Below are 13,547 nucleotides of genomic sequence, written 5' to 3' on the forward strand. Positions count from 1 at the left end.
CACACACACACACACACACACACACACACACACAAATTTAAAAAAATAAAGAATAACTTCAATCTTTACTCTGACTTCTGGAAAGCTTAATTCCAGACTTTTGCATGGCGATAGCTTGTGTTTCCCTTTACTTATTTATTTTTTTTTTATTTAGTACATGGTCTACAGGGTCTCACTGCACAGATCGGACTTGCAGTGATCCTTTTGTTTTCAGCCTCCCAAGCACTGGGATTACAGGTGGGCACCACCATGCCCAGTCTCAGTCCCCGTCTCAGCGTGCCCTGGGGGCGGAGCTGGCATGGCATGCCAGGGATCAGACCCCGGTCCCTAGTGTTTCCTTTTAAAAACGTGCCTTAATTTCTGTTTTGTCTTTTCCATCATCATCTTCATATATTTATGTGGGAAAGACCACATATGAATACGTTACATACGTACATAGAAAATGTAAAATATCAAAAGAATACGTCCAAAATTGACCTTAGGCTTTCCCCTACTTTCATAAAACAATATTCTTCTCAGACTACCTGTCTCAAAGAGCAGGGAATGTTTTTCCCGACATTCATAGCTGCACCTCAGCATCCAGAACAAGGGCCCAGCATGTCGGTGCAGCCCAATGAGTATTTGCTCATATTGTTTATATGAACAACTGAATCAAGGTGTTTCACAGGCTTTTATGCCCAGCAGCAGGGAAACAGGCCTCCTTTCCTGACCCCACCCTCAGCACGCACTCCTGCACAGACAGAGTGAGACACCACGTACGCTGGGAGCAGTCAGGGCCTTTCCAGCCGGCCAGGCAGTAGCAGGTCCCATTCACAGGGTGGCAGGAAGAATGGTTATTGCACTTGCAGGGTACACAACGTTTGCCATAGCGGCCCGGCTGGCAAGCTGGGGACAAGGTACACAGTGACTAGGGTATAAGGGCAGCCCTGGCTGACCCTTAATGTCACTGTCTCCATCTTTCCCACTGCTCTATTCTGAAGACTGGAGCCAGACCAAGAGCCCAAGAAGGAGGGGGGCAGAACTGGGCTCTAGCATCTGACACTGCACAGTACCCTGCTGCTGGCAGGATGGGGTGGGAGCAGGGAGCCTCACGTCTCTGGCAGTATGGGCCTCGGAAGCCAGGTGCACACACACAGTTGCCATTCTCCGGGAGGCAGGTGCCCCCATTCTTGCAGGTGCAGGTATTGCTGCAGTTGGCTCCCCAGAAGCCCTCAGGGCAGGGCAGGTGGCAATGGGTACCTGTGGGAGAGAATGCAGGGTAAACTTGGCCTGGGTCTCTCCTGTTCCATAGAGGCATTTCTTGGGGTCTCATCCCCCAACTGTACAGGGGGCTAAGATTTAAACATCTAAAATGCTCACCTGTCCAGCCAGCCTGGCACTGGCAGTGTCCATGAACAGGGTCGCAGCCATCAGAGTGGTCACAGTCACAGCGGCCAGCACAACCTTTGCCAAACTGCCCCTTCTTGAGGACAGAATGGAGGTGGTGAGGCCAGTAAGCTGGGTGCTGTGCCCTCCCTCCTCCCAGGCACACAGGCTGTGGGCTCTCACCGGGCAGGGTAGTTGGCAGTGGGCCCCATGCCACCCAGGGGTGCAGGTACAGGCTCCAGTTTGGGGGCTGCAGACTCCTCCATTGGCACACTGGCAACTGGCATTGCAACCGAAGCCCCAGGTTCCAGGTGGGCAGGGCACAGAGCAGTTACCACGCTGCCAACCTGGAGGAGGACTTGCAATGGGCATGGGAACCCAGCTGCCCGCCTGAGCAAGCACACACTGAGTTCTGGTTGTGGCGGGCTCTGAGCTCTGAGCTGGGAACACGGCACCACACAAGACATGAGCATGTGGACTAGTCGGTGTTGGCAGGAGGGTGGCAACAAACACTGTTGCTGGAGGGGGTGACACAGCAAGCACAAATCCTGGGATTCAGTCCTAGGCACTACACCTTCAAAACTCCAAAGGCTTATTATAGTGGCCTCAGCAACAATCCAACTCAGGTTGTAAGACAACAGAGAATTGATGTTTATTAAATTCAATAGAGAGCTAGCCAAACAAAGCACAAATGTATCAGAGTTCAGCTGAAAGGTCACCAATGTGCCACACCATACAGGGTTGAGACTATTTTTGGCACTATCAATGTTTTTGGCTTTTTGCGGTGTGTGTGGAGTTTGTTTTGTGTTCCCGGGAATTGAACTCAAGGCTTTCAAGTACTAAGCATTCTCACTGAGCTACACCTTCAGCCCTTTTTAACTTTTTAATTTTTTGAGACAAGGTATAGCTGAATTGCCCAGGCTGGCTTCGAGTTTACAACCTTCTTGCCTCAGCCTCCTGGACAGCTGGCATTTCACGTGCGCACACGCGGCTTACTGTGCGTATTTGTATAAATGAGGGTGAGAAATGTTCACCAGTTAGCTGCATTGTGGCCTGCGCCTTTAAAGATCAGTATGAGTTTTATGATTTTAGAAAAGCAAAGTAAATATTCCAGGAAGGAAATAGCCTGGATGCTTTCCCACAGTCCAGCTGCTGCCCCGTCAGCTCCGCCTTTGTCCCACAGCCCCAGCCCTTCCCACGGCCCCGCCCCCGCCTCCTGGCCCCGCCCAAGCCTCCCACCTTCCTTGCAGACGCAAGTGCCATCGACCGGTGAGCAGGTGATGGCGTTTTCGCACGAGCACCGCGAGGTGCAGTTGACTCCGTAGGTATCAGGGGGACACGGGCTGGCGCAGTGGGGCCCCTGAAAGCGACGGGCGCTAGTGAGTGGGCCCCGCCCGGCCCGGCCCGCCTTCCCCTGCCCCTCCCAGGGGGCGCGCCTCACCGTGTAGCCCGGCCCGCACCGGCAGAGGCCGCTGTCGGCCAGGCAGACGCCGCCGTGCAGGCACAGGCAGTGCTCCTGGCAGCCCGGTCCGTGCGTGTCCCGCGGGCAGCTCTCGTTGCAGTGCAGGCCTGCCCAGCCCGGCCGGCACACGCACTCGCCGTGCATCGGGTGGCAGCTGCGGGGAGCGAGCACACCTGAGCACAGGCCCCGGGGTGGGGTCCCCGCGCCACAGCCGGCCCCCGAGGCCCACCTGAGACTGTGCTCCGGGTCGCAGGTACAGGCAGTCTGGCAGCTGAGGCCGTACAGGCCGTCAGGGCAGAGGCGCTCGGTGCAGCGGTGCCCAGTGAAGCCGTGTTCGCACAGACATGCGCCGTTGGCGGGGAAACAGCGCGCACCCGGGGCGCAGTCACACGTCCCATTACAATCCGGCCCGTAGCTGCCCACTGGGCACTCCTCACGGCACCTGACACCATATGACGGTCAGGCCATGCCCATCTCCCGCCAGCCTGCCCCTCCCGCCACACACACCCCGTTCCTGGGCCACTCACCGATCGCCTGTGTAGCCCGCAGCACAGCGACACTGCCCAGTGAATCGGTCGCAGAGGCCACCATTGTGGCAGCGACATTCCTGGGAACAGTTAGGTCCGTGGAAGCCCTCTGGACAGGGCAGGGAGCAAATAGTGCCCTGTAGGTGTAAGAAATCAAAATTCCAGGTGCCCCGCCCCTTTCCCATGGCCACGGGACCCCTTGGCACCCAGAGTCCTCCCTGCACTGCTGTCTAGAGCCACGCCCAGACCAGAACTTTTCCCAGACACCCACCCCACACCCACAGGCCCACCACACATACCATCCAGCCAGGTGGACAGCTGCATGAGCCCTGGGGGGCCTGGAAGACACCCCCATTTTGGCAAGGATGGGTTGTAGGGCACAAGAAGCCAGCAGTGCCCCGGGGACAGGACACATCACAGCTGTAGGACAGCGGAATGAACAGGATACATCACAGGACACATCGCAGTTCAAGTCAGGGAATGAACAAGTAGTACCCATCACCCACTTCCTCACCCAAGGGTGGCCACTTGCACACAGGACCATCCTAACAGGAAGACCTGCCTGAGGCCCAGAGTCACTCGTGCTCTTCTCTGCTAGGGACTGCAGAACACAAAGAGCAGGGGAAGAACTCCTGCACCAACAGGCAGTGTCCCCTCCTCACCTTGGCCAGGCTGTCCCCCCTGAGGGACACGTGTAACTTTCTGTCTGGGAGGGCTTAGCCCTAGCAGCTCCTCCCTGCTGCAGAACTCTTAGTCTCCTTCTCCTGCACCCTCTCCCTCCTGCGACTGCCCAGCCTCTCCCAGCGCCTGGCCTGTCTTGGTCATTCTGTACAACATGCACTCACGCCCCTGCTGCCTCGAGCTGTGGCAGTCCAGGTAGACAGCAGGCTCCTGCGCAGCCAGAAGACTCCATGGTCTCCTCAAGTGTGCTGGGCCAGGAAGCAGCAGCGCTGGGACTAGGATCTTGGTCTCCTGGTCACTCCATTCCCATGCCTGGCACTAAGTGAGCACCTCATGCTTCTGCACGTATCCGCAGCCTGACTACAACTTCATCAAATTACATACCTGGGCCCTTCTCTCCCTGGGGGACAGAAGCAAGCTCCAGTCTGGGGATCACAGGGTGCCCCATGGCATTGGCATTGGAACAGGCAGGCAGGCCCATAGTGGCCAGGGGTGCACGGCTGAAGGCAGTTAGGAGGCTGCAGGCCAGAGGGGCAGGAACACACCCCGCTCATAGGATCACAGGAGCTGTTGTTGCCACAGTAGCAGGGCTGGTCACACTGCGGCCCCCACATTCTGGGGGCACATGCTGTAGGATATGGAGGTGGAAGGTATCATCAGAGGCCTAACTCCTCCCCAGCCACAAGCTAGTCCCAGTCTGTCTCTGTGCCACATCAGAAAAGGCAGCTTGCTGCAATGGGGCTGTGGGTATTTGGAGTCCTAGGCATCTGCACCCTAATAGGGAGGACATCTCTGGGGTCACCAGCCACTCACCACTGGAGCAGTCGTTGCCTCTCCAGCCTGGCACACACTGGCACTGATTGGGCGCCACACAGCGGCCATGGACACACTCCTGAGCACAGACCGCTGGGGCAGAGATGGGGGTGAATGAGACGGTGCCTCCACCCCACCCTACCACCCCTTATCTCTGCATCCCAGCTCCCACCGCCATCAGGGACTGAAACCCTCCAGCCCCAGATCTGTTCTATGGTGGAGAAAGATGGAGGAGCAGCAATTCAGGTCAGGACTCCACAAGACCTCAGAGTTCTGGGCTCCCTGGCCCCTTTTGTGAAATACTGTAAGCATGGGAAAATGGGGGGCCTCAAGTGAGGGCTGGACACAGAAGCTGTGTGAGAACGGTGTCAAGGGCTGAGCTGGTCCTGGTGGGAAGTCTGCCTGGTGGTGAAGGGAAGGGAAGAGGAGGGAGGGCAGGCTCCAGGGTGGGAGTTGCACTGTGCTGGAGGGGGCAGTGGACATGGAAACAAGAATGGCACAGCAAGCAAGAACAGCAGAGCCAGGGACAGGAAGAGACAGAGAGGGACCCAGACACCAAACTCTGAGACAGAGGCAGACAGGCAGAGACAGATCCAGAGCTCAGAGATATATGGAGGGATGGGTTAGGTGGAGATGGGTGTGAAGTGACAACTAGGGACACACTGCTCAGGAACCGAGGGACAGCTCCCTGGCTGTGTGGATAGCTGGATGCCCAGTTGTGTCCCTTGCCAGTGTACCTAGAAGGTGAGTGGCCTCCAGAGCCAGGCAGCCCAGCCTCCACTTCCAACCCATCTCTGCCTGGCCCTGTTGCTACTGCCCTGGCTGCTCACCAAGGCAGGCACCTGAGGGGGCAAAGGAGGAGCTCTACCCTGGTGGGGGCAGAGAAGGCTTCAGGAGGGTGGGCTAAGTGCCCTCCCACTCCACAGCCGCCCTGGCCCAAGGCGGGACTCACGGATGCACGTCCCACTACTTTCGTAGAAGCCCTGGCAGCAGCGCAGGCGCAGGCGGTAGTCTGTCTTCACCACTTGGCGGTACACAGTCCGATAGACAACCCTGGGAAGACCCAGCAGAAGGAACTTAGTGCTCCTGCCTGAGATGCTCAGCTGCCAACCTCAGCACAGTGGGGCCCCAGGGGAGGGGTGACCAGAGGGGTGCCCAGCATTCTGGATTGGAGAGCCTAGGAGTATTTCCTCCTGCCTCCTGCATGCATGTGCATGTACACACACACACACACTCATTCAAAGGAGCATGCCAGCCAGGCGCTACCCACACACATGCATGAATTCATGCATGGGTGCCAGCCACACACTAAACACATGCACACGTGAATTCACATGCATGCCAGCCATGTGCTCCTGCACAAGCCATGTGGCCTTGAGGCGAGGAGATGAGAGCGTCCTGCTGCCAGAGGTTTCCTCTGGATGCCACAGGTTCTCACAGAGAGCTAGGCCAGGAGGCGAGGGCCAGGCTGAGGCAGGGCTGCAGAGATGGCAACATTGCAGGAGTCCCATGGAGGGGACTGGGCACTCACGTGGGCCGGGGACAGGTGTGGAGACCCTCCCAGGACTTGCCACAGGGCTCAGAGGAGAGCAGACTGAAGGGCCGGGAGTGGGACTCTTTGGTGGTCGTGGTAAAGCTGCAGGAAGGGAAAAGGGCCAGGGCAAGGGGCAAGGAGGGGGCACAGGGCGGAGAGGGAGGCATAGGCAAGAGCTTGGCCTCCTTGGAGAAGCAGCACCCCCACTTCTGGGGCCCACCTTTCCAGTGTGGCGGACTCCTCCCAGACCTGGAATGTTCTTGGGATGCCTCCTACCCCGGATCCCTCCCCAGATCCCTCTGCTCCCTTGTCCATGGGGAGGCTGAGTGGGGCTGATTTTCCGGTTGGGCTACTAGTGGTGATGGGCTGAAGCACTTCTGGCTAACTTTTGCCCTGGGGGCTTATTTCTCAGACCTGCCCCCCCCCCATCCTCTGGACCTGCCACTCTGCTTGTTTCACAGTGAAGGGCTCCGTCCTGTGCTCTGTCTGCACAGCTGGCCTCCCACAGGAACCCAGAGATGCAGACAGGGAAAAGGCAGAGACGGGCGACAAAGGTGAGACACAGAGACAGCCCAAGGAAGGGGAGCAGGAGCAAAGATCAGAAGGAAGGGAGAGGCTGAAGAGAGGGTAGCAGGCAAGGGGAGGGAGCTAGGAAGAAGAGCCCTTGGGGGACAATCAGGGAGCCTGGGCTTGTGCCTCAAGGTACACAGCAGGGACCCCTCTTACCTTTCCCAGAAGCTGCAGGTATTGGGGTCATTGGAGTTGAGAGTTCTGGTCAGCCCCAGGTCTAGGGCCAGGAGAAGGAGGGGACGCAGAGGTAGCAACATTGCAGGAACCTGCAACAGGGCTAGGCACCCAGCAGGTGAGGAACACTGTGGCCACCAGCTGGGGTATAGGGTCTGCAGAGATCTGGGCTGTGGGCACGCAGAAGAGAACAGCTTGCTGCCTCTGGCCTCATGCTTCCAGGGCTCTGGCTCCCCAGATCTTACTTCTGAGTAGGGGTAAGGTCTCTGCCCCCAGGTTGCTCACAGAAGTTTACACCCCTAGGCTGGCCAAATAGCTCAGTGGATTAAAGTGCCTGCAAGCAGGGGTCCAGAGTTCAATCCCTGGGCTTGCTGTGCCAGCCTCACCCCAGGGGCGCACTGAGACAGCAATTGAGACTGGGCGTGGTTATATACACCTGTAATCCCAGCTGTTGGGAGGCTGTAAACAGGTGGATCACTAGGAGTCTGATCTAGTAGTGAGACTCTAAACACCCTGTAGACCATTTCTTAAAATAAAAAAAAAAAAAAAAAGAAAGAGAGAGAAAAAAGAAAAAGAAAGAAGTTTAGACCCCTGATCCTTGTCCTGATCCTTGTTCTTTCCAGGGCACGCATCTGTCAGGGGCTGGCACAAGGGCCCCTGTCCTGCCCCTGCCCAGGGCCCTTTATTTCTGAATGCCCATCCCCTAGCCTAGTACACACCCACACTAGTTTGATCTCTGCATCAAGGCATGATGAGACTGGAGCTAAAGAGGTAGATTCTAAGGGAGGCAGACTCTGGCTCAGGACTTCCCAAAGCCAGGACAGCATAGTAACGGACCTGACCTCCCCAGGGCTCAGCTCCCTGTCACTGATGTACGCAGGCAGACTCCAAAGCCACTCTGAGGAAACGTTGTTGGGGTTCCTGCTCTAGGGGTTGGAGTGAGCTGGTTCCAGGCAACCTCACAACTGCGGTGTGCTGGCTCATGCGGGCTGAGGGTGGACAACCCGGCACAACTCTTCCTGGCCACATAGTTTACCACATTGCATTAGTCTTGTTGCCGGTAGGATAAGCAGCAGCATACCAACCCGACCGGAGCTGCGAAGCATTCTCAGCACACCCCTGCACCGGCCAGCATCCATCACCGTTGGAGGTCCCTGCCTCCCACAGAAACGGGCTCCTCTCCATCTCCTGCCGGGCCTCACCCCTCGGGTGGGAAGAGGGTCAGGACCTCGAGGAGTCCATCCTCTGTGCTGGGTATTGGAGGTCGCTAGTCCTGAGCTGAGTTCCTGCAGCTCACTCAGCTAAGCCTCCCTAAGGCGCCCACATCTGCTTGTAATTTTTCCGAGAAGAGGGAAAGGTCTCGTGGTTGCTGGCCCCTTACCCCCTCGAGTATCTCTGGAATGCTGCTGCTGGCCCCGCCCACCCCTCCACCCCCACACTCCCTGGTTGTGGGTCCCAGCTGCACAGCCCCTTCTTCCCTGCAGGTCTCCTCAACTTTACCCTGTCTCTGCTGCTTGTTCCCCACCTGCCCCGTAATCCTCCAGCAGCAAGCCTTCACCCTCTCATACAGAGTGCTTCTGCTCTCCACAGCCAACTTCCAACACCCTCCCCTGAGCGGAGCCACTGTCCCCCACCTCCCCAGCTGCCTGCCAATCACTCCCCCGGGCCATCCTGTGCTTCTCCCACCCACCTTGAGTCCCAAGTAACTCACCAGGTGAGACCTGAGGAACTCAGGTGGGTCAGGGCCCCAGCAAGGGTGTGGGAGCCACAGCGTGTCCTGGGGGATCCCAGTACTCAGGATGTGGAACCTGAAAACAGGAAACAGAGCCTGGCTGGGATAGTGGGCCCAGGGAGCCCTTTAGCTGGGGAGTTTCCATCCTCCCACCACCCAGAACACAATGGGGTGCAGAAGGGGGCCAGGGCTAGAGACTTCTTTTAGGTGGTATGGCTCCCAAACTGGCACTGTAGCCCATGGGCATGGAACTCAGTCCCAAGGCTGTGGTCAGGGGTGTCCTTCAGAGTCCCTCCCAGTGCTAGCCCATATCATCCCCCAAGGACCACCCCAGAGGTACATGCTGGTGGAACTGCCAAACCCTCTGGAAGTCCTTCCTAATTCACATGGGCACCCACACCAAGAGTGAACATGCCCCTCACATGCACCCGATGCCCTTGGGGTCTCTGGAGACCCTACAGAGGACATAGCAGTATGCCAGAAACAGCTCTAACCCTCAGCTGGTGGGAGGTGCAGGGCCTGGGGAGTGGCCAGGCTTGGTTTTGGTGAAGGCCCTCCAGGGCAGGGCTGCAGAGTGGAGGCGGCAGCTGCTCAATCCAGGGCTGGATGCCAACATGGGGCCAGGGGAGAACCGTGGGTGGATGGTAATGGGGAGAGAGGGAGGGGGGGTTCTATCAGGGAAAGGAAGGCTTGGCCCTGAGACCCCTGGAGAAGGAAACTTGGAACCCAGCCACAGGTCCCACGCTTATTTCCCTCTGAGCCTTTGTTCAGGCACTGGTACCTGAGGCCCTGACCCACGCTTCCCGCCCCCTGCAGCCCCAGCAATGCGGGGTTCAGCACCCTTCACCCCCATGTCTCATCAGTCAGCTTCCGCCTCCCTATGCTGCTCTGTCCTGGGGCCCACAGTGTACCCCCTGAGAAACTCCAGACCCCCCACCGCAGCCTCAGTTCTCCTTCCCCTGCTCAACCACCATCTTCCACTGAGCCTCTCGATCAGGCCCAGACACCTTAACTTGCTGTTCACTGAGCTGGGACAGGGAGAGTGCCGAGCAGTCTGCAGGTTCATTTACAGCTCACCTCGGCCCTCAGTAGCAGCTGGGCCCTACCCGTTACAGAGGAGGAGCAGGCACAGGCATGGGAGGGTCAGAGGCCTGACAGGATCACATGGCTTGCAGTGTCAGGGCTGGGATCCCAATGCAGGCAGCTGGTGAGGGCTCCCAATGGTTCCAATCCTTCCTGAGCCCAGAGAGACAGCAGCCAGGTTTTGTCTCCTTTGTAACAGCTCAGCCATGGGAGGGGGGAAACAGTGGGGGTGGAGAGGAGTGGTGGGGGTGGAGAGGAGTGGTGGGGGCGGGGGCTGCCCTGAGAACTCCATACAGGCGTGGGAACACCACCACATACATGGTCAGGACTAGCAAGCGAGTGAAGGACTCCTTTGCTCCGCCTCCTCTGAGCTGGGTCTCTACCTTCCCTGTGTCCCTGACCCTGGGAAGCAAAACTGAGTCTGGGGCTTTTGGAAATTCCTGGTGAATGGGAGAAGGTCTGTAGCCATGGAAACGGGAGGGGGGAAGTGAGCAGCAGCAGGGCTTTCCTCAGGGGCTCCTTTCCAGCTCCCCTGGGCTGAGGTGTGGCACAGGCTACCTTGGGCTCCTTGCCCTCCACCCACCCTAGCTCCAGGCCAGCTGTGAAGCCCAACTCAGCTCCTTCTCTATGAAAAGGGCACTCCCCTGTGAGGTTGTTGAGTGCCTAAGTGAGGTAATATAGGTAAGGTTCCTGGAGCCAACACACACAGCACAGCCCTGTTGACATTAGCCATCCCCACCGTAGCATCCTCAGTACTCCTGCTCTGGCACCAGCACAGCCCCATCCCTCCCTTGGGGCCATCAGGCCCTCTGAGTATTCATTCTGGGAAAAACTGTTTCTTGTTTTGCTGCAGAACCCCCAGGATGATCCGGGAATGGGAAGGGGGCTGAAAATGCTGACACAGAGAAAGGAAGTGGGGATGGGAGGGGCGGGCTCCACGGAGAACCCGATCCCCCAGAACCGTGGGCCGCCCGCCAGGTGCATCTCCAAGCCAGAGGCACTGAGAGGCAGAAGGCCTGGGCCCCTCCCCAGCCCAGCTCAGCTCCTCCTGCCCTCCTCTCTTCTCTGTCCCCTTTTCATCTTGTAGCCCAAAGGTTCAGGTCCTCCCCTGTGGCTCTCAGGAAGTGTGGCTCAGTTACATCACTCAGCCTTCAGGGCCTCTAACTCTTCATCTGCAAAATGGGAGACACCGCCACCTCCCAGGAGTCAGTGAGGGTTGGAACTTGGGTTCCAGGAATCACCCTGGAACTGAGCCTCAGCCCAGAGCCTGGGATCAGAGCCTGCACTCTGTTGCCCCCTTACTAACTTTTTTCTTATTCTTCATCAGAAAATCTCTGTTAGCTGCCTTCTCTCCTTTCTCCATCAGCCTTTGATCTCTGTCTTTCTGCTTCTCTCCCTCCTTTTGTTTTTTTAAAAAACGTATCTATTTGGTACAGGGTCTCACTAAACAGCTCAGACTCATAGCGATCCTCCTGTTTCAGCCTCCCCAGTGCTGGGATTACGGGCTTACGCCACCACACCTGGTTTCAGTGGCCTGCTCGGCCACGCAGCATCAGGGATCAACCCAGGCTCAACCCAGGTCCTTGAACTTGCCAGGCAGGCACTTAGTCCGCTGAGCTATCTCCTCAGCCCTCTCCCTCCTTTTCTAGTCAAGGCAGCCACGCACAGTCGTGCAGGATGCTACACTCGAGAAGGGAGTGGAGGCTGAACTCCAGCCGTGACCCACTCCTCGCTGGGGCTGGGGCTCTTTCCCTGTGGACCTGCTGCCTGCTCTCTCTCCCTCTCTGTGGATGTCTCTCCGAGCCTTTCCCTATTTTAGCTTGTCAGGGCAACAGCATTGCTTAGTCTCCCCAGGCAGGAGCAAGAGCCCCCTCCACACACACCCCACCCCTCCCCCGCCCAGGAAGCCCCACCCCCGCTCCACAGCTCAGGACAGCACCAAGTCCCTCCCGCATCTAGTGCCAACAGCCCAGCTCCCAAGCCCGTCTGCCGGATGGAGGGACAGGAAGCCTGAGTGTGTACGCCAGGGCCTGGCGGGCGGGCGGGAGGGGCAGGGGTGAGGGGCCGGCCTTGTGTTCTCTGTGCTCAGGAAATGGAGTGAGAGGGTCCTCAGTCTGACCTGTTTACTCATCAGGAAACAGGGAAACTGGGACTCTGATTCACCAGGCATCTACTTCACGCCCAATGGAGGTTGGCACCAGAGCCAGACCCAGCCCTGGCTGCCACCCTGGAAGGGGCTAGTGCCTGTTACGCTCCTTTCACGCAGAAGACACAAAGGTGCTTGAGGAAAATGACTTCCTAGCAGGATCTGACTGCCACAGGCAATAGTGGAGCCAGCATCTGCTTCAACGGACAGAGCAGTACATGGGTTCCATAGCGGAAGGAGCAGCTAGCCCAACCCACCCAGCCCAGCCACTGACCCCCTCCGCTTTCTTCTGTGACTCTCCACCCTGTCCTCCAATGCCGCTGGGTAGCCCACTGTCCTCACGTGCCTCAGCCACCCCTGCCCAGGCCACCCTGGAGTGCCCAGTCCTCCCCAGCCTTCAAGGTCAGCCCCTTCCAGTAAGCTACCCCTCCCAAAGACTCAAGGCCCCTATTCCTCCCTGCCCTTAAGGCCTTCCTACAGGCTCACCATGGACCCTGCAGCCCAAAGGACACTAGGGTGTTCTCTCCCAGCTCTGCCCTGGGCTGGCTCCTGGGTCTGGGCAGCAGTGTCCCTCTGTGGGCTTGAGGACAGCACGCTCACAGCCTGCACACTGCATCTATGGACCAGCTGGCCAAGGGATACCCTGGCAGGCTGCAGCCCCTCCAAACCCACTGTGCCCAAAAGCTCCGTCCAGGCCACTGCTATTTCCCCATGTCCATCCAAGGAGCCAGAATGGGTTTTTCATTTGTTTTGCAGTCAAACCCAGGGCTTCTCATGTACTAGGCTACCCTGAGCTACAGTTCATTAAGATCTGACTGCCCACTGAGTTGGGCTCCCAGCACCAACCTGCAGGGCACCCAGAGCTCCAGCTGGACTAGGGCTGGACAGGCATCCTGGCTTGGCCCATGGAGCCCCAATGGCTCCTCGGGCCATGGTGAAACTGTAGCTTGTGCTCACCTCTGCAGCCAATGGACTGGACCTCCTCCCAGAGCCTCCAGACAAGAGTATGGCATGCCAGGGGCACGGAAGTGATGGAAGGTGGAATCCAGAAAGAATTCCCAAAGTTACAAAGCCAAAGGCGGCTCCCGACCTCTGCAGGAATTCCGCAGGCAGGCCTCCAAGTTCCTAGGGCATGAGTGAGTGCGCAGCAGCGCTCTAGGCTGGGACTCACACCCCCTAACCAGCCACTAGAGCTCACCTTCTACACAAAGGTTACACCTAGGGCTACATGTGGGGGTGCGTGGGGGGTCAGAGCTGGGAATCAGGGCTGTTCCTCTCTGGTCCATCTTGCTATGACACTAGGTACCGTGGGCTTATGCTTTCTTTCAGGCCTCTGGCAATGCCACCAATGAGGTGCTAGTGTGGATCCATTTTATTTTATTTTATTTTTTTATTTTATTTTTTTTTTTTTTACGCCGAATGCCTTCAAGGCATGACTGGCTGTATTGTGTTGTGGGGAT

General features: G+C 57.7%; 2 protein-coding genes across 11 annotated transcripts in view; both read right to left on the reverse strand.

Annotated features, from left to right (window-relative positions):
* The window catches only part of Pear1 (platelet endothelial aggregation receptor 1), a 19,156-nt gene that overhangs the window by 3,735 nt on the left and 1,874 nt on the right, over positions 1 to 13,547 (reverse strand). For 3 of the 10 annotated variants that reach the window (XM_023713758.1, XM_023713757.1, XM_023713749.1), the window contains exons 2-16: positions 8,838 to 8,934; positions 7,109 to 7,296; positions 6,380 to 6,484; positions 5,801 to 5,901; positions 4,849 to 4,941; positions 4,420 to 4,663; positions 3,654 to 3,774; positions 3,355 to 3,491; positions 3,057 to 3,269; positions 2,807 to 2,981; positions 2,605 to 2,725; positions 1,549 to 1,712; positions 1,360 to 1,462; positions 1,093 to 1,239; positions 760 to 885 (exon numbers count right to left, since the gene is read on the reverse strand). In XM_023713758.1, the coding sequence (XP_023569526.1) occupies positions 760 to 885; positions 1,093 to 1,239; positions 1,360 to 1,462; positions 1,549 to 1,712; positions 2,605 to 2,725; positions 2,807 to 2,981; positions 3,057 to 3,269; positions 3,355 to 3,491; positions 3,654 to 3,774; positions 4,420 to 4,663; positions 4,849 to 4,941; positions 5,801 to 5,901; positions 6,380 to 6,484; positions 7,109 to 7,209 (1,951 nt within the window). In that variant the 5' untranslated portion in view covers positions 7,210 to 7,296; positions 8,838 to 8,934. Of the gene's footprint in view, positions 1 to 759; positions 886 to 1,092; positions 1,240 to 1,359; positions 1,463 to 1,548; positions 1,713 to 2,604; positions 2,726 to 2,806; positions 2,982 to 3,056; positions 3,270 to 3,354; positions 3,492 to 3,653; positions 3,775 to 4,419; positions 4,664 to 4,848; positions 4,942 to 5,800; positions 5,902 to 6,379; positions 6,485 to 7,108; positions 7,297 to 7,562; positions 7,596 to 8,837; positions 8,935 to 9,352; positions 9,489 to 13,547 lie in introns of those variants that run through there. The other 7 variants (XM_023713750.1, XM_023713751.1, XM_023713756.1 and 4 more) reach the window with 7 other exon arrangements.
* Ntrk1 (neurotrophic receptor tyrosine kinase 1) overlaps positions 6,758 to 13,547 on the reverse strand; it is a 40,675-nt gene continuing 33,885 nt past the window's right edge. Inside the window, exons 18-19 of the mRNA XM_004629722.1 lie at positions 11,664 to 11,669; positions 6,758 to 6,767 (exon numbers count right to left, since the gene is read on the reverse strand). The gene's annotated coding sequence lies outside the window, so the exon portion shown is untranslated. The remainder of the gene's footprint in view (positions 6,768 to 11,663; positions 11,670 to 13,547) is intronic.

Source organism: Octodon degus, unplaced genomic scaffold (genome assembly GCF_000260255.1).
Source record: "Octodon degus isolate 3935 unplaced genomic scaffold, OctDeg1.0 scaffold00032, whole genome shotgun sequence".
Classification (NCBI taxonomy): domain Eukaryota; kingdom Metazoa; phylum Chordata; class Mammalia; order Rodentia; family Octodontidae; genus Octodon; species Octodon degus.